Here is a 20305-nt window from a genome sequence, read left to right as displayed (position 1 = left end):
CCAGAGAGTAGCCTCAGCTTGCTGCAGCTAGAGAAAAAGCTCTCGAGGCAACAAAGACCCAACACAGCCAAAAGCAAACAAACAAAACAGAAAGGAACTGAATAGACACTGAGCAGACATTTCCCCAAAGAAGAATGGCTGATAAGCCCGTGAGAAGATGTTCAACATCATTAGTCATGAAAGAAAGTAAAAGTGAAGTCACTCAGCTGTGTCCGACTCTTTGCCACCTTGTGGACTGTAGCCCACCAGGCTCCTCCGTCCATGGGATCCTCCAGGCAAGAATACTGGGGTGGGTTGCCATTTCCTTCTCCAGGGGATCTTCCCGACCCAGGGATCAAACCCAGGTCTCCTGCATTGCAGGCAGAGGCTTTAACCTCTGAGCCACCAGGGAAGCCCTCATTAGTCATGAGAGTAATGCAAATCAAAACCACAATGACATACTACTTCATACCCACCAGGATGACTACAATTTAAAAAAGAAAAATAAGAAAATAATAAGTGCTGGTGAGGATGTGGAGAAATTGCAACCCTCAGATACACTGGGGAGATAGTGAACTGGTGTGACCACTAAAGGAAACAGTTTGGCAGTTCCTCAAAATGTTTAAAAAGTTTACCATATGACCCAGCAATCATACCCTTAGATCTGTACCCAAAAGCTCGGAAAGCCTAGGTCCACACAAACCTGTCTGTGAATGTCCAGAGCACAATTAGTCACACCAGCCAAAAAGTGGAAGGAATCCTAATGTCCATCAGCTGATGATGGGATAAACAAATGCGGTCTATCTATACAGTGTAACATATTCAGCTTTAAAAATAAAAATGAAGTTCTGATACAAGGATGAACCTGGAAAACATTAGGCTGAGTGAAAAAAGTCAAATACAAAAGGTCTCAAGGTCGCAGAGTATATGATTGCATTGATCTGAAACATCCAGAATAGGCAGTCGGGAGACAGGAAGTAGATTAGTGGTTGCCAGGGGCTGGTGAGGGGAAATCAGGAGTGACTAATGGCTTTCTTTTGAGTTGATGACAATGTTCTAAAATTGGGTGGAGTGATGGTTGCACAACTCTGTGAACCTACTAAATTCATGTACTGAATTGTACACTATAAATGTTCTACAGTATGTGAATTATATCTCAAAAAAAAAAGCTGTTATAAGAAAAATGAGAGATCCCTCTGGTTTTTGATACTTAATGATTTCAGGAAAAGTGTAAATGATTTGCTATATTTTGTCAAGGGGACAAAGAATGTATAGTTGTATTTGTGTGTTTCGGATTTTTATTGTTTCTTTTTTACTTCCAGTGAAAGTGAAAGTGGCTCAGTCGTGTTCCCAGGCCAGAATACTGGAGTGGGTAGCCTTTCCCTTCTCCAGATCTTCCCAACCCAGGGATCAAACCCAGGTCTCCCACCTTGCAGGATTCTTTACCAGCTGAGCCACAAGGGAAGCCCAACAGGAAACTATAAAATCAGCCACCTGGCGTGAGACCAGGATTTTCACTTGAACCTTTTTATTATGATTTGAATTTTGAGCCACATGAGAAAACTTTTTCTTGAAGTAGTCAGTTGTGTCGTATGAAGTAAGCTCATAAGGCAAGGCTGGAGAATGTTAGATAACTGCCAACTTTCTCAGGACAGAGTCAGGGTCTAGTAGGGGGAGAAGTAAAGCAGCTCATGATGGATTCAAAAGTAAATGAAGGGACTTCTCTGGTGGTTCAGTGGTTAAGAATCTGTCTTGTAATGCAGGGATCGGTGGGTTCAATGCCTGGTTGGAGAACTAGGTAGGATCCCACATGCCCCAGACCAACTAAGCCTGTGTGCTGCAGCTACTGACTTTGCATGCTCTGGAGCCACTCAGTGCAGCCAAACAAATAAGTAAAATATTTTTTAAAAAGTAAATGAGAAACAGGGAGCTTTTACCAGAGAAAGTTGAATCGTCTATAACTTGTATACCAATTCTAGCTGAAATATTTCTAAAGAAGTATTTAAAGCATTCAAAATGTATGGGTCTTTTCTGCTATCTTATGCTTTATTCCTTTAGCAGACCAGATTGTCACAGAACTGGGCATTGGGTTCCCTGAGAAGACGTTTCTCGGTCCTGCAGTTTTATGCCCTCTCTTTTCACTGATGGACACTGCAGAACTTAATGCACACATACGTCAGAGTTAAGGAAGGTTGTCTACCGTGTCACTTAAGGAAAGGCCATCATGGAAATGTTTTCAGAACTCAGTGCAGAAAATGTCCACTCCCCATGAATATGGTTTATTAATGGTCAAGGCAAATCATGTAACAGATAATTTGGCTTTTTGCTATGCTTTCAGGAAAACCAGAACCAAAGGTATAGTTAACTCAGGAGGTCCAAGTGATCTTTCCATGTTTAAATACGAGGTATTTATTTGTCCTGCTGCTGCTGCTGCTAAGTCACTTCAGTTGTGTCCGACTCTGTGCGACCCCATAGACGGCAGCCCACCAGGCTCCCCCGTCCTTGGGATTCTTCAGGCAAGAACACTGGAGTGGGTTGCCATTTCCTTCTCCAATGCATGAAAGTGAAAAGTGAAAGTGAAGTCGCTCAGTCATATCCGACTCTTAGCGACCCCATGGACTGCAGCCTACCAGGCTCCTCCGTCCACAGGATTTTCCAGGCAGGAGTACTGGAGTGGGGTGCCACTGCCTTCTCCATTTATTCGTCCTAGAGCTGACGTTATGCTCTCAGACATTTTCCCTGATGTTGTATTTTTAAAATGCAATCTCCACTTTTCCATCTTAATGTATGGGCCCCAGTGAACCTCCTAGAATTCACGGCAACCGACCCCCAAAGTATGGAAAAGAGTCAACAGAAAGAAGTTGTAACCACTAGAAAAGAGAAAGGGTTTCTGAAGTGCTGGAAATGTTCTGGATTTTTTTTTTTTCATCCACGTGACTTCGATACACTGATATGTTCAGTTTGTGAGTTTATTCATACACTTACGCTGTGTGGAACTTCCTGTAAGTATGTTTTAGTAAAAAAAAAACCTCCAACAGTGGGGAATGTAAACAAAATTCCTTTCCAGTCTAAGGGATGGACCCTCCCTAGGGCCCTCAGGCCTAATTTCTGGGCTCCCCGCCCCCTGGCTCTCTTCTCGTCAGTCACTGGAGGACACACGACCTCCCGTGAGCCGCCTCAGGACGCAGAGGATCAGCGCTCGGCGCGCACTCGCTGCGAGGTCGAACGCGGGCCCTGAAGATTGGCAGGGAACTGGCTCCGGCGGAGCTCTGCCTCCTCCAGGCGCAGCTGACCCTGTGGCCCTGCCTGCTGCCTTGCAGCCACAGCGCGGGAGTCGCTGGACGGAGCCGCCCCACGGAAGGTTCACGGCCGAGGCTAGCGAACCGCTGGCCGGAGTCCGGGGCGCCGGAAGCTGAGCTGAGAGGACAGATACCGGAAGTCAGGGCGGCTTTGAGCCGACGCTCTAGAACCCGGAGGACCGGGATCTCTGTGGTTGGATGTGACGGATCACCGTCTACCTGGGACCACGCATTCCCAAGCGCCAGGCTTCCGGGGCCCATCGGGAAAATGGGGGACGCAATACTCGGGCTTATAGGGGCTGATAAGGGAAGAGGGGCTTAAAGGGGACTGAGTGATGGTAACTACCGGTAACAGCCCTCCAAGATCCCGAGGCCACCAGTAACTGAGCTGAGAGGACCTGGAAGATCGGAGCGGATGCGCGCGCGCGCACGTAGGAGGCGGTGCCTCGCAGTCTCGCGGCGCCCGGGGCTGCTGGCGCGCCTGCGTCCGAGGACCGAGCCAGGCGGCCGCGCCCCGGCTAAGCGCCGAGCGCGGGTTGGGTGGTTCCCTCCTGGAGACTGGACCACGGAGCGGGCGCGGGTGAAGGCGTGGCTTCCTCGGAAGGTAGGCGCGGATTGGGGGAGCAAGTGGAAGGGGTGGGGACCTCAGTAAAGGCCATTCAAGGACTGGTCAGAGGCTGAGGGGCGTGGTCTTGAGGGGGCGGGGCGGGAGACCGGCGGAGTTGAGCGTTCCGCTGAGGTGGTGGCGGCTGCCAGACCTATTGAGGGAGCGGGTATTCGGGTCCCACCCCCCAACCCCGACCCCGGGGCTGAACGCCTGGGCGGCGTCGAGGGCCCGTGCGGCGTCGGGGTGAGGCACCATTAGCCTAGTGAGGACCAAGAAGAGCGGGCGGCCCGCCCCTCGCTTTCTTCCTGGACCGCGCCTCGCGGCGCTTCCCCCAACGCCGACCCCGCTTCCCGCGCTGGGTTGAGCTGGGGGCTCCCGAGCGTGCGGGACTCGGAGTGCACGTGCTGCTCGGCCTGCGGGTCTGGAGCCTCCGAGGGGCCCCTGAGTCCGGGGCCGGGCCCCTCCTCGCCCGCGTGTCCACCCAGACGCCATGGCCGAGCCCCTGAAGGAGGACGACGGTGAGGACGGTTCCGGGGAGCCCCCCGGGCCGGTGAAAGCGGAACCCGCTGGCACCGCCGCCTCGGTGGCGGCCAAGAACCTGGCCCTGCTGAAGGCGCGGTCCTTCGACGTGACCTTCGACGTGGGGGACGAGTACGAGATCATCGAGACCATTGGCAACGGGGCCTACGGGGTGGTGTCCTCCGCGCGCCGCCGCCTCACTGGTGAGCGACCCTCCCGGCCGCTCTCATGTGTGGGAACCAAGTCCCGGGGGGGTGGGACCCGCAGTCCCAGCAGCCAGCAGAGAAGCTGGGATGTGAAATCTCAGTCAAGTCAGCAAGCAGGGGTTGGGCGCTGTCTGGGGGCCGGCCTCTGTGTTGGGCTCGGGTCTCTAGAAACTCTGGTGGCTCTGCCAGCGCAGCAGTCTGCTTCCTCCTTAGAAAGGTGACAGTCTGGGTGATAATCAGAATGGAGGTTCACCGGAGTGCGTTGTGGAGCAGACAGCAGGCATTGGGTTGGTGGTGGGATGAAGAGGCCTGAGATGCAGAGAGTGTACGGAGGTACTGCTAACTAGCTGTGCAGTGTGCCCAACAAATTGCTGTGCCCAGGTCTCCATGTCTGTGACTTTGAGCTGTGTACCTGCCTTGGGACAGAGGTGAAGGGGAGATGTGGTCATGTACCTACTGTGCTCAGCACAGGATCTGGCACATAGTAGGTCCTCTGTGGTAGCTGTTGTCACATGCATAGCATATCGAAAGAGGCCATGTGCTACTCTGCAGCTCACCAGCTATCCCAAGTGGCATCTACTTTTCCCCTGTTCCCCAGGCCAGCAGGTGGCCATTAAGAAGATCCCTAATGCTTTTGATGTGGTGACCAATGCCAAGCGGACCCTCAGAGAGCTGAAGATCCTCAAGCACTTCAAGCATGACAACATCATTGCCATAAAGGACATCCTGAGGCCCACTGTACCCTATGGCGAGTTCAAATCTGTGTAAGGAGCGGGGATAGGGAGGGAGGCAGAGTTGGCACCTTTTCTGAAGGCTGGAACCACTCTGCTAAAGTTCTGGAAGGGCAGCTGAACCTAATGTAGGGTAGGCTGGGGAAATTCCCATGACTCCAGGACCAGTGCTCCCTAAGGGTTTGCCAGGGACAGCTATGATTTCTTCAAAGAAAGTGTAGAAGTGACAGGTTTATAGAATCTCAGTATGTGTGCATGCTAAGTCACTTCAGTCATGTCTTGACTCTTTGCGACCCTGTGGACTGTAGCTTGCCAGGCTCCTCTGTCCATGGGGATTCTCCAGGCAAGGATGCTCAAGTGGGTTCCCATGCCCTCCTCCAAGAGATCTTTCCTGACTCAGAGATCGAACCCGCATCTCCTGCATTGGCAGGTGGGTTCTTTACTGCTGGTGCCACCTGGGAAGCCCAGAATCTCAGTATGTAGCATGGCAAATGTAGGGTATTCATCCTATGTCTGTTCTTTCCTATTCCAGTAGCAGACGTCACTAGTCAGTCACAGAACACTGTCCTGCAGATTGCAGAAGCCTTTAAATTTTCATCATAGCCTTTCAAGCAGCCACTACCACACAATGAAGAGGGCCCCCAAACTAAACCCTGGCTGGTCTAGTCCAGCCTCATCTTTTCTCTGATGAGAAAAGCTAGGCCTGGAGAGAAAAGTGATTTCACTTGAGTCCACGGAAAAGTTGTAGAGAATCTTGATACCATGCGGGCAGCCCCTGCAGGGTCTAAGAGTAAGACCTTGACCTGTCTGGAGCTGGGAGGGCGTGGTGACAGTGGGGTTGGAGTTTGGGCAAGACAGCCTGCGTCTCTCCCCTGCCTCTCAGCTACGTGGTCCTGGACCTGATGGAGAGCGACCTGCACCAGATCATCCACTCCTCACAGCCGCTGACACTGGAGCATGTGCGCTACTTCCTGTACCAGCTGCTGCGGGGCCTCAAGTACATGCACTCGGCTCAGGTCATCCACCGCGACCTCAAGCCCTCCAATCTGCTGGTGAACGAGAACTGCGAGCTCAAGATTGGGGACTTTGGCATGGCCCGTGGCCTGTGCACCTCGCCCGCTGAGCATCAGTACTTCATGACTGAGTATGTGGCCACTCGCTGGTACCGCGCCCCCGAGCTCATGCTCTCGCTGCACGAGTACACGCAGGCCATTGACCTGTGGTCCGTGGGCTGCATCTTTGGGGAGATGCTGGCCCGGCGCCAACTCTTCCCAGGCAAAAACTATGTGCACCAGCTGCAGCTGATCATGACGGTGCTGGGTACCCCGTCGCCGGCCGTGATTCAGGCTGTGGGAGCTGAGAGGGTGCGGGCCTATATCCAGAGCCTGCCACCACGCCAGCCTGTGCCCTGGGAGACGGTGTACCCGGGTGCTGACCGCCAGGCGCTCTCCCTACTGGGGCGCATGCTACGTTTCGAGCCCAGCGCCCGTGTCTCTGCAGCTGCTGCCCTCCGCCACCCCTTCCTGGCCAAGTACCATGACCCCGATGACGAGCCTGACTGTGCCCCGCCCTTTGACTTTGCCTTTGACCGCGAAGCCCTCACACGGGAGCGCATTAAGGAGGCCATCGTGGCGGAGATCGAGGACTTCCACGCACGGCGTGAGGGCATCCGCCAGCAGATCCGCTTCCAGCCTTCCCTGCAGCCTGTGGCCAGCGAGCCCAGCTGCCCCGACGTGGAAATGCCCAGCCCCTGGGCTCCGAGTGGGGACTGCGCCATGGAGTCCCCTCCACCAGCGCCACTGCCGTGCCCTGGCCCTGCGCCCGACACCATCGATCTGACCCTGCAACCGCCCCCACCAGCCAGTGAACCAGCCCCTCCAAAGAAGGAGGGGGCCATCTCAGACAACACCAAGGCTGCCCTCAAGGCTGCCTTGCTCAAGTCCTTGCGGAGCCGGCTCCGAGGTGCCTGTCTGGGGAATGGGGGGCAGAGGGGGAACCCCTGCCTGGACTGACTCTTACCTTCACCTTCCCATCCTCCTCACAGATGGCCCCAGTGCCCCCCTGGAAGCTCCTGAGCCTCGGAAGCCGGTGACTGCTCAGGAGCGCCAGCGGGAGCGGGAGGAGAAACGCCGACGGCGGCAGGAGCGGGCCAAGGAGCGGGAGAAGAGGCGGCAGGAGCGCGAGCGCAAGGAGCGGGGCGCGGGGGGCTCGGGGGGCCCCTCCGCGGACCCCCTGGCTGGGCTGGTGCTCAGTGAAAACGACCGCAGCCTGCTGGAGCGTTGGACTCGCATGGCCCAGCCCCCTGCCCCTGCGCCCACAGCCCGGCCCCCCAGCCCTCCCGCTGGCCCTGCCACCCAGCCCACTGGGCCCCTGCCACAGCCGGCCTGCCCACCCCCTGCACCTGCAGCTGGCCCTGCTGCTCCCCAGACCACTGCCACCTCCAGCCTTCTGGCCCCCCAGCCACTGGTGCCGCCCCCTGGGCTGCGCGGCCCTAGTGCCCTGAGTGTTGTCCCTTACTTCCCCTCTGGCCCACCCCCTCCAGACCCTGGGGGGGCCCCACAGCCCTCCACATCGGAGTCACCTGACGTCACCCTGGTGACCCAGCAGCTGTCCAAGTCGCAGGTGAGAGAGAGGCCTGGTCGTGGGGATGCCTGGGTCTGACGCGGGGGAGGTGGGCTCTGAGGTTGTTGAGGCCAGAGCCTAATGCTGACGAGCAGATTGTTGGAGACCCCAGCCCACGCTCAGGGTTTGTTGAGGCTGGCGCTGTCACCGCTGCTGTCCAGGCCCGGGCATGGGTGGGGCGGTATCATGGCCGGGCACCGTGCCAACCTCAGTCGGCTCTTGGTGGTGCCTGTGTTGTGAGCTGCCGTCATCCCCTGCAGGTGGAGGACCCTTTACCCCCCGTGTTCTCGGGCACCCCCAAGGGCAGTGGAGCTGGCTATGGTGTTGGCTTTGACCTGGAGGAATTCCTAAACCAGTCTTTTGACATGGGTGTGGCTGATGGGCCACAAGACGGGTAAGAGCTGGGTCTGACCTTTTGAGTTGGGCTGTGGGTCCAATGGGGCTCTGGGTCCGGTGGGGCTCTGGGTTTGGTAGGGCTGTCGGTTGGGGCTCCCTCTGCAGGAGGAGCCTCTCACCCCGTCTCCCCACCGCACCCACAGCCAAGCAGACTCAGCCTCGCTCTCAGCCTCCCTGCTCGCTGACTGGCTCGAGGGCCACGGCATGAACCCTGCCGACATCGAGTCCCTGCAGCGTGAGATCCAGATGGATTCCCCCATGCTGCTGGCCGACCTGCCCGACCTCCAGGAGCCCTGAGGCCCGCAGTCCGTGCCTTGCTGCCAGGGGCAGACCCAGCTCCGAGATCTGCAGGACTGTCCTGCTGGAGCCCTGCGCCCAGTCGGGGAATCAGCTCAGATCATTCTGCAGCTTCATCTCAGACCCACCCTGTGGCCTTAAGCAGCCACCTGAGCCAGCACAAGCCACACCAAGAGGGGGAGCCCCTCCCCCAAGCGATTCTTTTCAGTATCATAATTTTATTATTATTATTATTACATTATTATGATGACACAGTTTTTTTGCCCTCGGAAGGTTGCCTGTGAAATACAAGGTCTCCTCTAGTGCCTGTCTCCAGGGTGTGTTTTCAGAGTCGAGGACAGTGTGCCGTCATGGGGGCAGGCAAAGGTATCTGCGTGCACAACAGTAAGGCCGGTTCGTTCAGGTCCTGAGGTTTATTGAGACCTCCACTCCCACCTCCTCCCAGCCCCACAGAGGCGGTCCTCTGACCCTCGCACAGTCACACTCACCCCCAGGGCGGGTGGGGGGACCTCACATCTGTGCCTGCCTTGGCTGTGGCATTTTAGGGTGGCCTGTGGGAGCTGTGGTGAAATACAGTTTGGGTGTTGCGCTTCAGGTGCCTGGGTCAGGCAGGCAGGGGGCCGCTGAGCATGAGTGCAGTGGGGCCGGGCCGTGGTGCTCACCCCAGGGGAACACGGGGGTGGGAGGAGGGTGAAGGGCCAGCCAGTGGGACTGCTGGGGTAGCCTGGCAGATGCCAGGAGAGGTCTACAGGCTCGGCCTTCAGAGGCCGCGGTCAGGAATCTGGCTAAAGTGGGACACAGCCCCGTGTCCTTCGGGACAGGGTCTGAGTCCGGGCTGGACCGCGGTGCCTTTTGGAGGTGTGGGGCGCTGCGGCAGCATAGCCTCGGGTGGCAGGGAGCAGGGGCCTGGCCGAGAGGTGGATGCCAGGGATGTGATGGGGACATCCAGCTGGAACCACGGGGGCCTGGCCGAGGCGGTGCTGAGAGCAGCGGAGCTGCCGGTGAGCTGGGTGGGATGGGGAAGGGGCGGTGGGCCGCGAGGGGGCCAGCCCCTCAGGCCCGGCGGATCTTCATCTCGGTGCGCTTGAGCGAGTAGTAGAAGCCCTTCCACTGGGCCCAGTTGATGCCATTGGCGTAGGAGAGGTGGGAGCCACCCAGGTAGAAGCCGTTGAGGTTGGCGAAGTGGCAGCTGCGGAACCAGAAGGCGCCTGAGGAGAGCGCTGCACAGTTCTGCACGAAGAGGTCCTGGTCTCGGTCAAAGGTGGAGAACTTCTGGCCGCTGTGGTAGGTCAGCGAGTCGCCTGGCGGAGGGGAGGGGCACAGGGCAGCTGAGATAGGAGGGCGGCCTGGGAGGGCCCCCTGAGCCAGACGCGGGGTGGCGGTGCTTGGGCCCAGCGCCCTTCCCCACCCCCAGCCCCACACAAATGGCGGAGTGTACCTGCCCCACCGTCCTCAAAGCCTGACACGTAGAGGGTGTAGCCGTCCTCCTCCGCGCTGACAGCGTTGGGTGAGATGGAGAAGTCGGCGTACTTGGCGAAGGCCGTGTTGTTCTCAAAGTCCTCCAGGTCCACCCGCAGCTCGTACTTCTGCTTCAGTGTCAGCAGGTGCATGTTCTGCAGCCCTGAGAAGGGGGGTGCAGTTGGCTGGTCAGCGGGGCCCTGGCTCCAGGGGCCCCCAGCCCACTGGGCCCTGCCTTACCCAGCCAGTACTCCCCGTCAGCCCGGCCAAAGCCCAGCTTGTAGTCATTCCAGCCCCGGAAGAAGCTCACTGAGCCGTTGAATCTCTTCTGGAAAACCTGGAGCAGAGAGGGTGGGCCTGGGTGCCTGAGGGGCCGGGGGCAGTGCCCTCACCCAGGCACAGACCCTGTGAGGCTAAGGTGGTTTGTGAAAGGACCAAGTGGGGGCCAAGAGGAGGTGCGTGCTGGCCCCGGGGGCAAGAGCAGGTGGAGGGAGCCGGCGGGCTGGAGTTCAGGCACCTGGGGTGGAGTCTGGCACTGGCTGTGTGACTTGGGCAAGTTACTGCACCTCTCTGGGCTCCAGACTGTCATTTGTAAGGGGCACCTTGCTCCCAGGGTTATGGTGCAATGCAGTGCAGCCCCTAACCTACCTTAGGTGCCTAGCGTTTGGGGGTGGTGGCGCTCCACACACTGCTGTGAGCATCGTCCCAGGCTCAGAGCCATGCAATGTGCCCCCTGTCCCCCCTCCACTCACCGTCCACTTCCCGCCCTCCGTGGTCATGTCGCAGAAGACAGGCACGGGCACGCTGGGGCCTGAGGGGTAGATGAGGTACACGCCATCCGCCTGGTAGCCCTGGGCATAGATGTCATCACAGTCCAGGGGCAGCTGGAGGCACGACTTCTCCAGAGCTGGGGCAGGTGAGGAGAAGGGGCCTGAGGCGACGGACACCTCCGCACCCCATGCCTGCCTCCCTCCCTAGGCCAGGGGTGCCAACTGGCTGGCCCACCCGCCCCATCTTAACAGGTTCAGCCAGCCCCACTCCCAGCTGTGAGGGCCTGGGACAGCCCCTCGCCCAGCCTGTCACCCAGCCTGCAGGCCAGGAGCGAGGCAGCTTACCATCTCCCCGGATCCCCAGGAGCTGGGGAGCGCAGGGGCCAGCGGAGAGCAGTAGCAGCAGCGGCAGGACCAGGAGGGCCTGGTGACAGGAGAGCAGGGTCAGCACCCAGCCCTGGAGCCCCTGTCTCCCTGCACTTGCCCCTCACAGGAGCCAGCCCCTCACAGGAGCCAGCCCCGCCAGGAACCCCTGGTCTGCCCTGCCACCTCCACCTCCTCTGGGACAGGCTTGCGACAGCCCCCGTCTGTCCGTGAGGGCCCTCTGCGCACGGTGGGCTCAGCCCATACGGCCCTCTTCCCAGCCCCGTACCTCCATGCTGCGAGCTGGGCTCCGAGCTGGGCTCCAGCGGCTGGGTGTCTGCTGTCCCAGACTCTGTCCGCCCAGAGTTATGTGCTGGGCCCCCAGCCAGCCGCCTGCCCCGCCCCGCGGCTGCAGCATCCCTTCCCCTCCCCCGCTCCACTCATGCTGTCGGGGACCCAGGATGGGCCTGGGCCAAGGGACCACCTGGATCTCATTAGGCCTGTCTGGGCAAAGCGCAGAGGACGTCCACGCCCCGCAGACACCCCCGGACCCCTCCGCCGGCACCCCAGCCCCTGCCCTGCTTCTTGACGGCCCCCCTGCTCATGTCTGTTTATTTTCTCCCTCCTTCCCTGGCCTGGGTTTCATTAGCCGTGGTCTTTGTCCAGGGGAAGGCTGGGGTGAGGGTGTGGGGGTATGTCTAGGTTCTGGGGAGGGGAGGCCCGTTCCGGGGAGCAGAGGTGGGGTGGGGGATAGCTCCAGAGCTCCCGATGAGGGGGCCGTGCCAGGGCCCAGGCTGGGGCCGGGCGTCTCCTGGCAGGGCTGGGACATTGCTGAGCTGTGAGCACAGGCCGCAGGCGTCCAAGGGCTGTCTGCCAGCCCAAGCCAGGGCCCCTCTCCAGCCCCCTGCAGCAGGCCCCCTCCCTCCCCCTCTCACACAGTCCTCTCTGTTTTTCTTTCTCTTGCCCCATCGCCGTCTTCCAAATGCCTTCACTGGGCCCGTTCCACCTCAGTCAGTTGCCTCAGCCCTGAAGCCCACCTCGCGTCCTGCCCCCTGAGCCTCCGGCTCCGTCTCTGCCTCAGGCTCCCTCTCTCAGGGTTCCGGCCTCTGCTCAGGCTTCCAGGACAGTCTTCCCTGGGGGCCACCCTGCCACCTTCCCTACCGCCTCCTTCCCCTGCCCCCCACTCCAGGCCTCCCCGTGGCCTCAGGCCTGAGGCTGGGCTTCTCATCTTGGACTTGACAGGAGAGTTAAGTGTGACTCTGGCCCACCTGGAGGGCCTCAACCATGGCTGCTTGTGACCCCCGAAGTGCAGCCCAGCCACACGAGGCTTGTCCCGAGGAGGTCCCAGCTGAGCCCGCTCTGTTCCCGAGGGGCCACCTGCCTGCTCCTTACTTGGCCTTGACCGTTGGTGGGCTGGTGTCGCTGGTGTCGCGGCCCACTTGTGGGTCAGACATCTGAGCACCTGCTGTGTTGGCTGCCCACAGAGTGGCAAATGCAGGCGCCAGACAGTTCATCACACACGTCACGTGTGTTGAGGAGCAGCGTTGGTTGAGTGGATGAGATGTGCAAAGGCTCAAAGTAAGAGCAGTGCCGGCCCCGGCCCCTTCTCCCTCCTGAGTCCTGGCCCCTTGAGTTTGTGAACGCTGATGACGGTCTTCTCTTCATAGCTGTGTGTGTCCTGGGGGAACCTGGAGCCAGTCTGCCTGCACCCAAGTCCAAGTTGTGCCACCTGTTAGCTGCGTAACTTTGGACAGTTTCCCTAGCCTCTTTGGGCCTTGGTTAGCCCCTCTGTAGAACGAGTCCTGTGGTTGGGAACACACCAGGTGCCTGGCGCAGGGCCCACGGTTGATAACTATGTAGTGAATGGTCACCCTCATCATCATAAACGTAATAATTGTGTAATAATTTTTCTGCTGTGAACAGATTGTCTGAAATGGGACTTTTAGCCTCATCTGTGGAAGAGACGGTGGTCTTCCTCTCAAGAGCCGTTCTTCCCTTAGTCTTGAGTAGTGAGGTCCTGCCTCTTCGCTAGCCCCAGTGGTCCAGCCTCCCTTACTGAGGCCACATGTCTGAAATCTGGCCAAAAAGATGCACATGGATGTGGTGCAAAGGCAGCCGCTCTTCCCTCTTCTCTGAGCCCTCTGACCTGTCCTTGGGCACAGCAGCTGGACAGGGAGGAGGAGGCCCCTCCCATGGGTGGTAGGGGGTGATCAGGGAGGAGCTCAGTCCCTTGGACTTCGTGGCATGGTCGAGAGCCAGCCCTGACTGCCCTTCCCCAGGCCTCTTTCAGGCCGCAGAGAAAGGAACTTCTATCTAGTTTTAAGCCTCTTTGGGCTCTTTCCTGTTACACACAGCTGAATCTAATCCTAAGACATCTATTCTTTCAGCTAATTTTAGCACAGGCTACAGCAAGGAAAATAATGGATAATCAGTCTTCAAAACCAATAAAATGTAAACTTAAAAAAAAATACTGATAAACATGTCCTAATTCTAGCATCAAAGACTTCTGCCGAGTACAGCTAATAAGCCTAGGCCCCACCCCCTGCCCCCGAAGAAACCCAGAACACACACACCAAAAACAGAAGAGGAAAGACGGGGTAATTAAGGAGTGAGGTGGTCCCTATTGTACTTTGCTTGTTAATTTTTTCTTAAAACCTTCACGTGGGTCAGCAAAGCAGGCACTCTGCTTGTTGGGTGTGGTAGGGTTTAGATGCACTCTTCAGGGACAGAAATCTGGCCCCATGCACTCCCTGTGAAGGTGGTGTCTGATGGAAACCCTTGGATGTCCTGAAGACATATTAGTGGGCATGTTTATTGGCCACCCAGCATGGACATGTCTTCCTGGGTTTGGGGGAGCCCCTGCCTGGAATGTTTGGTTGGTTTTGCAGATCTAATCTGCTGCCCTGGGACCCACTGTGGGAGGTGTTGATTTAAGCCAGGGTGGGGGAATCCACTCCAATCCATTGGAGTGCCAGTCACCCCCAGCATGTCTGCTCCTGGGTCACTGGCTGGGCAGCGGTAACTTTGCAGGTGAGGTGCTGGGTCTCGTCAGCTCTGCCTGGGCTGCCAGCCCTGAGCTTGGGTCTCAGTTCCTTGCTGCTTGGTTTATTCTGGTTATGAGTCTGAGGAAGTCCCCTTGCTGTGAGTGAGGGGCTTCTCTGACCAGCATTGCCAGGAGGCGGGAGAACTCGGGGTGATGGGATGGGGCAGTGGGCCCACTGGACAGGCCTATCTGCTGCGGCCCCCACCCCACAGGCCTTGCACGGGTCACCTGCCCACTGTGCTCCACCTGTCTGTCCTGCTCTGGCCCGGTGGGCCCAGCTGCTGGCTGAATTTGGCCCTTAGCAGGCACCAGCTAGGCGTGGGGGGAGAGGTGCTCCCAGGCCCACCCTGCCCAGACCCTAGTTTGGCAATGGCTGTGTCCCCTCTCCACCCCAAGACGGCTCCCATGTAACCACCCCAGCTGGCCCTGACGACCTGCCTCCTCCCTTTATCCCTGCAGCCCAGGGTGGTCCCAGGTGCCTTCCTTAAGGCCCACAGCCCGGTGACAGTCACTTCATGAAATTCTCTACAAAGCAGAGCAGCTAAGTCTGCCTTTGTTCCCTGCCAGATCCTGGATGATACAGGTCTGATGCTGATTTTGTCCTGAAAGCCTGGCAGCCTGCAGAGCATCTGGGACCACAGCCGAAGATGAGGTCCCTCATCTCCCGCAGGCGGGCACCGCTCCTTCCACCTGAGCTGGAGAAGGCTGGGTGTGTGTCCCCCAGCCCCGGCTGAGTGAGGGGCTGCCTGCTGTAAGGAAGGAAGGGCTGACTGAGCCACTGACCCCAGGCCCCTCCCCAGAGGTTGCACCTGCACCGGGAGGGAGGCTGATGGGGAAGGGGTGGGGCCCTGGGGCCCCACGGGTGCTGTGGAGCGTCACATCAGATCACATCAGGCCCACCGTGGGGTCAGGGCTTCAGGAGGTGACGTTTGAGGACACAGGCCAGCCCATCACCCCTGTGCTGGCGGCAGTGGACAGACACAGCCTCAGCAGTCCTGGAGCCAGAGGGGAGAGCGTGATGACAGGTGGGATGGTGGGCGATGGGGAAACCCTGCGGGAGGGTTTTTAAACACACGGTGTGGGAGGGGGTCACCAGGTGTGTGATGAGCTTGTGTACCGCTCTCTGATTGGCTGGCAGTGAGGGGACAGCCTGGTGTTTGCAGAATGTCAGTCATCCACCTCTGGGTCACACCAGGCTGGGATCCGCGTGCCGGTGGGCTGTGTGCAGTGCGCTTCTCCCACCTGGTAGGGGTCCAGTCTCTGCAGCACTCAGAGGCCGTGGTTCAGACTGCACGATCCAGTCCAGTTCCCTGAGGAGGAACCGAAGATCCTGGGCTTTGTTTTATGGCTAAACTATTATTATTTTGTCTTACTTGTCTTCTTCCCATTGTTTCTGCGTTTACTCACTTCTCTGATGAAACTTATTCTTTGGAATTCAGGGAAGACCTAGGAGGCTAAAGTTTTCCTATAAACAAGAGGCAGGCAGAGGCCATGGTCTGGGGCAGTCTTTCCCAGGAAGACCCCATCGGACCCCACACCCCCACCCTGACACAAGCGCAGCTCCCCAACAACAGCCCCACCAGACCCATGCCCTCAGGTCAGCGTCACTCGGAGCCCACAGCTGATGTGAGTGGTCATGCCTGGCGCTGTGCAGCCTGCATCACGTCCCGACACACATACAAAGCACTGTATAGAAGAGTCTTCCTGCCCTGAGGGTCCTCTCTGCTCCACTTAGTCGTCCTGTAGCACCCTCCCCACCCCACCCACCCCCACAGCCAGGGAGCCACCTTGAGGTGCTGATGCTGGGGGTGAGCAGCTCTCTGCCCAGGCGCTGGCCCCTGCTGCAGAGAAGAAGCCTGGGTTTGGGGGCCCAGCGCCCTGAGGAGGTTGCAGGTGCCGAGGGGGGGGGGTGGTGCGTGCAGCACGGGGAGCCCGGCAGGCTGGAACAAGGGTGGTGTGCCTTTGTGGGCTGCAAAGCGCCCTGCACTTCATGTCCTTCCTGGAGATGACTTAGAGCCCCAAAGTGAAAAGTGTGGCCAAGGGTCATTCCACCTGATCAGGAAGACCAAGTGGCACAGAATTCTGCTTCCAGCAAGTATTCTTCTCACCACCGTCAGCTCTGAACAAGCACAAACATCCCTTCATCTTTGCATCCCTCAGTGTTTATGGGTGCCTGTGCCATGCCAGTCACCACCAGGCACTCACGATGTGAGCAGTTTAGGGGATGCAGATGGACACCCATGTTCTCAGCATCCATCTCTGGAACCTGGCACACTGCCATGCCGAGATGACCAGGATATACCCAGGAGCAGACCCAGTGGATGGCCTGCCCACATCAGTGATTGAAGGCAGGGAGTCTCATAGAGTTCAAGTTTGGGGCAGGAAGCCTCAGTGAGCGGTGAGAAGGTTCTGAGGGACCGAGACCGGGTGAGCAGGTTTGTCTATAAATGGCCAGATGTGAAATAGCTCAGGCTTCAGGAGCCCTTTGGTCTCAGACTTGAATCTTCAGCTCTGCCACCTTGGCCGCCCCTAGACATGCACGAGATGGCTGGGCTCCAGTGAGCCTTATTGACAGATGATGGGGAGGGGGCTGATTGGTGTCTGGACCCCTGGAATAAAGACTGCAGGGCCAAGGAGGGAGCAGTGCAGACATTCCAGTAAAGAGAGGTCTGAGTAGTGGAGTGACGTGCAAAGGCCCTGGGGTAGGAGGCACCTTTGCATTTGAGGGCTGGGGCGCCAGCTGACTGGCTAGGCAGAAAGGACAAGCGAGGACACAGGAGAGGCTCAGAGAAGGCGGGGCAGGGTCCTTTGGGGCCTCGCAGACACAGGACGGACTTTGGCTTGTGCAATTGTAAACAGTGGGAAGGGAGGGCCGTGGAGAATGCCAAGGCCCGTGCCTAATTGTCTCCCCGTGGTTACTCCAAGTCTCCTTCCTGCCTGAGGCAGAACTAAGAGCCTGTTCTTTTTCCTGCAAAGAGAGCTGGTCCTGAGTCAAAAGACAGACTCACTGGGGGAAGAAAAGTCCTTGGCCAAACATGTCCAGACCTGATGGAAGCAAGCAAGGCTAGGTGTGGGGAACAGCTGTGTCCCCTGATCCTGCTGGTCCCCCAGGGACTGGGTCTCCCTCATATAGCAGTGGCCTTGCCGGTGAGTGTCCCATGAACTCTAGGGTCTGCCCTGGCTGCACCAGGGTGATCTCAGCTCTTATGGAGAGCAGGCATGCCCTTGGAAGCTGGGGCCCCCACAGGTGGCCTCCGATCCTTGTGAACTGATTGGGGGCATGAAGCTGAAGCCAGGTCCAAGGTGGAAGAACGTGATGTTAATGGTTTTCCCTTTATCGAGGTCAGCGATGGTGCAGGCAGGGGTGCAGCTCATACTGGGTGAACCACTGTGTCACTACCTGCAGGTCAAGAGACAGAAGGTTTCCAGCCCAGAAGGTCACGTCTGTGTCTCCCACTCCCCAGCCCGAGGGAGACACCATTGTCACTGCTCTCGACTTGCAGTGGTTTTGTCTGTTCCTGAACCTCCTATAAATGGAATAATTCAATTCATATTCTTAAGCATCCAGTGTTCTGCTCACAAAAGTTTTTTTAAAAATAGTTCCATGTAGTGCTTCTCAGAGTGTCATCTGGGGTTCCCTGTGGGTGTCTGGGGCCCTTCCAGGGATCTGAGCGATGGGAAGCGTTTTCACAGTAGTGTGTTAGTTGCACTCTGTGCCCTGCTTTTCCAGGGAGTGGGATGGAGTTTGCAGAGCCTGTGACTGCGGCTTCTTAAGACTGAACACAGAGGCTGGAAGGCAGCGGGATTGCAGTGGGGCCCAGGGGCTTCTCTGGGCCATGCTTACTTTGGGTGAGATGCAGGCAAGGAGGCCCTCAGCTTGGGGGGAATGAGTGAGGGGCTGGAGGAGGGGAGGGCTGGGGAGCTGGGGGGGACTTGAGATGGGCAGGCCTCATGGGGAGGGAGTGTCAGGCTATCCTACAGGCAACAGAAAGCCGGTGTCCCATTTTAAGCTGGAAGGGACACCCTTCTTCTAGATTGTTATTTTATTTTTAACTAGACTTTTGGTCTTGAGGTCATGGTAGGTTTCCATGCAGTTGTGTAAATTGATACAGAGAGTGCCCAGGCATCTTTTTCTCCCCTTCCCCCCCTTTTTCTGGCTGTGCCTGGTCTTAGTTGCAGCATGCAGAATCTTACCTCATCCTTGCAGTGTCGGGATCTTTTCTTACGGTGACCTGTGAACTCTTGGTTGCAGAATGCAGGACCTTGTTTTTAGTTGAGGCACATGGAATCTTTAGTTGTGGCATGTGGGATCTGGTTCCCTGACCAGGGATGGAACCCAGCCCCTGCACTGGGAGCGCAGAGTCTCAGCCACTGGACCACAGGGGAGATTCCGAGCCCTGGTACCTTGTCCTGTTTCCCCAGTGGGCACACGTTGTACGTTTGCCCCTCAGCATCACAACCCGGATGATACCATGGATGCGGTCAGCGTGCAGGACGTTTCCAGGACCGCAGGGTCTGCCCTCTGGCCCCATTGATGGCCACTTGGTGCTGAATCCTGAACGGTGGGACACCTCATCACACGACGCCCTGGACCCTGGATCCTGTTGGCCCCTGTCTCGTGGCTTTCTCTGACACCCCTCCAGCAAGGGACAGGGTGCAGCCTCAGGGTGCTGATGCAGGTGGGCGTCCAGGCTCCTTACTCTGCCAACCCCACCAGTGCCCCAGGAGGGGCTGTGACCACCAGACAGGCTCAAAGTTCTGACTCCCCAGGTGGCCTCCACAGTGCTTTGGGGTCACGAGAGCGCCTGTCCCTGGCTGGGAGAAAAGTCCAGGCTTCCTACATGACCTCTTCTGACACGGCCAGGTGAGGGGACATCTAGTCCCCCCTGGCATCTGCTGGGGTGGCTAGGCTGGGGCTGTATCTCTTCATGGTGTTTGACTGGAGTGTTTGCTGTCTAAAAGTTTCCCATCTTGCAAGACTGTCCCTCTCCTGATTCCTCAATTAGAGTGGGGGTGCGGGGAGTTCATTGGGACTTTTTATGTCTGCCTGTTGGCCTTTCTGGGCTGCCCCTTGTCCAGCATCAGGTTCAGGACAGTGAGGCAGAAGGAGAATCCAGGGCACCAGCCTCCATGTGGCTCCTCAGGTCCCGAGGCCCCAGCCCCTCGCCTTCTCTCTCCTTTAGAGTCTTGTCTTGTTCTCTGCCTGGTGTCCGAGCATTTCATCATACTTCACACAGGAATGGGACAAGGCACACCTGCTCCATCTCCCTGTGAGTGGGATTTGCTCAACAAGACTGTGATGCAGTGTGACTTACATGGAGCACTGTGGGCCCATCTCCATGGACATGAGCCCCTGGCCACCTGATGAAGCAGGATCCCTTGTTCCTGAAGGACTCGTTTTGATTTACATTCGGGCTGGCAGGGTGTAGGGCTTCCCAGGTGGGCTAGTGGTATAGAACCCGCCTGCCAATAAAAGATACATAAGAGATGTGGATTTGATTCCTGGTCAGGAAGATCCCTGGAGAGGGAAATGGCAACCCACTCCGGTGTCCTTGCCTGGAGAATCCCATGGACAGAGGAGCCTGGTGGGCTACAGACCATGGGGTTGCAAAAAGTCGGACACACACTAAAGTGAGTTAGCACATATGCATAATACTGGTGGAGCGTGTGGGGCAGGGGCTGTCAGCCCACAGTCTGTTCCTGGTGGCCACTGTGGATGGGCAGGGCTGGCCTCGGCCTTGGGGATGGCTCCCCAGCCTTCTCAGGCCTGTCAGCCGACCACCTCCCCGCCTCTGGCCCTGGAACATCCTCCAGGACCAGCTGCTCCGATCGGGGTGGGGCTCCTTCTCTTCCTGCCACCAGATTCATCATCAGAAAGCAGAAGCAGATTCCAGCGTTCGGACACCATCCTCCCTGACCTCTGGGGTCAGCTGGTCACTTCCTGTTACCTAACCTCACTCCACACTAGATTTCATCAACAAACAGACTGTGTGGTGGATTGCTGAGCACCTGGCT

At 57.8% G+C, this 20305-nt stretch overlaps 2 protein-coding genes across 3 annotated transcripts; one reads left to right on the top strand and one right to left on the bottom strand.

The window, feature by feature from the left end:
• On the top strand, positions 3036–8958 carry MAPK7 (mitogen-activated protein kinase 7). 2 transcript variants are annotated; one of them, XM_018064745.1, is made up of 7 exons: positions 3036–3882; positions 4371–4607; positions 5209–5374; positions 6225–7303; positions 7386–7963; positions 8224–8357; positions 8503–8958. In XM_018064745.1, the coding sequence occupies exons 2-7, from the start codon at positions 4376–4378 to the stop codon at positions 8654–8656; spliced, it is 2343 nt and encodes a 780-aa protein (XP_017920234.1). In that variant the 5' UTR covers positions 3036–3882; positions 4371–4375; the 3' UTR covers positions 8657–8958. The 2 variants fall into 2 exon arrangements, with proteins under 2 accessions (XP_017920234.1, XP_017920235.1); XM_018064746.1 differs by lacking the exon at positions 4371–4607 and having other exon boundaries at positions 3810–3882.
• On the bottom strand, positions 8855–11664 carry MFAP4 (microfibrillar associated protein 4). The gene is made up of 6 exons (XM_018064747.1): positions 11537–11664; positions 11230–11308; positions 10867–11021; positions 10355–10451; positions 10095–10277; positions 8855–9957 (listed from the first exon to the last, which is right to left on the bottom strand). The coding sequence occupies exons 1-6, from the start codon at positions 11540–11542 to the stop codon at positions 9710–9712; spliced, it is 768 nt and encodes a 255-aa protein (XP_017920236.1). The 5' UTR covers positions 11543–11664; the 3' UTR covers positions 8855–9709.

This window comes from Capra hircus, chromosome 19 (assembly GCF_001704415.2).
Source record: "Capra hircus breed San Clemente chromosome 19, ASM170441v1, whole genome shotgun sequence".
Lineage (NCBI taxonomy): Eukaryota > Metazoa > Chordata > Mammalia > Artiodactyla > Bovidae > Capra > Capra hircus.
This window is presented reverse-complemented; position numbering and strand designations above follow the sequence as displayed.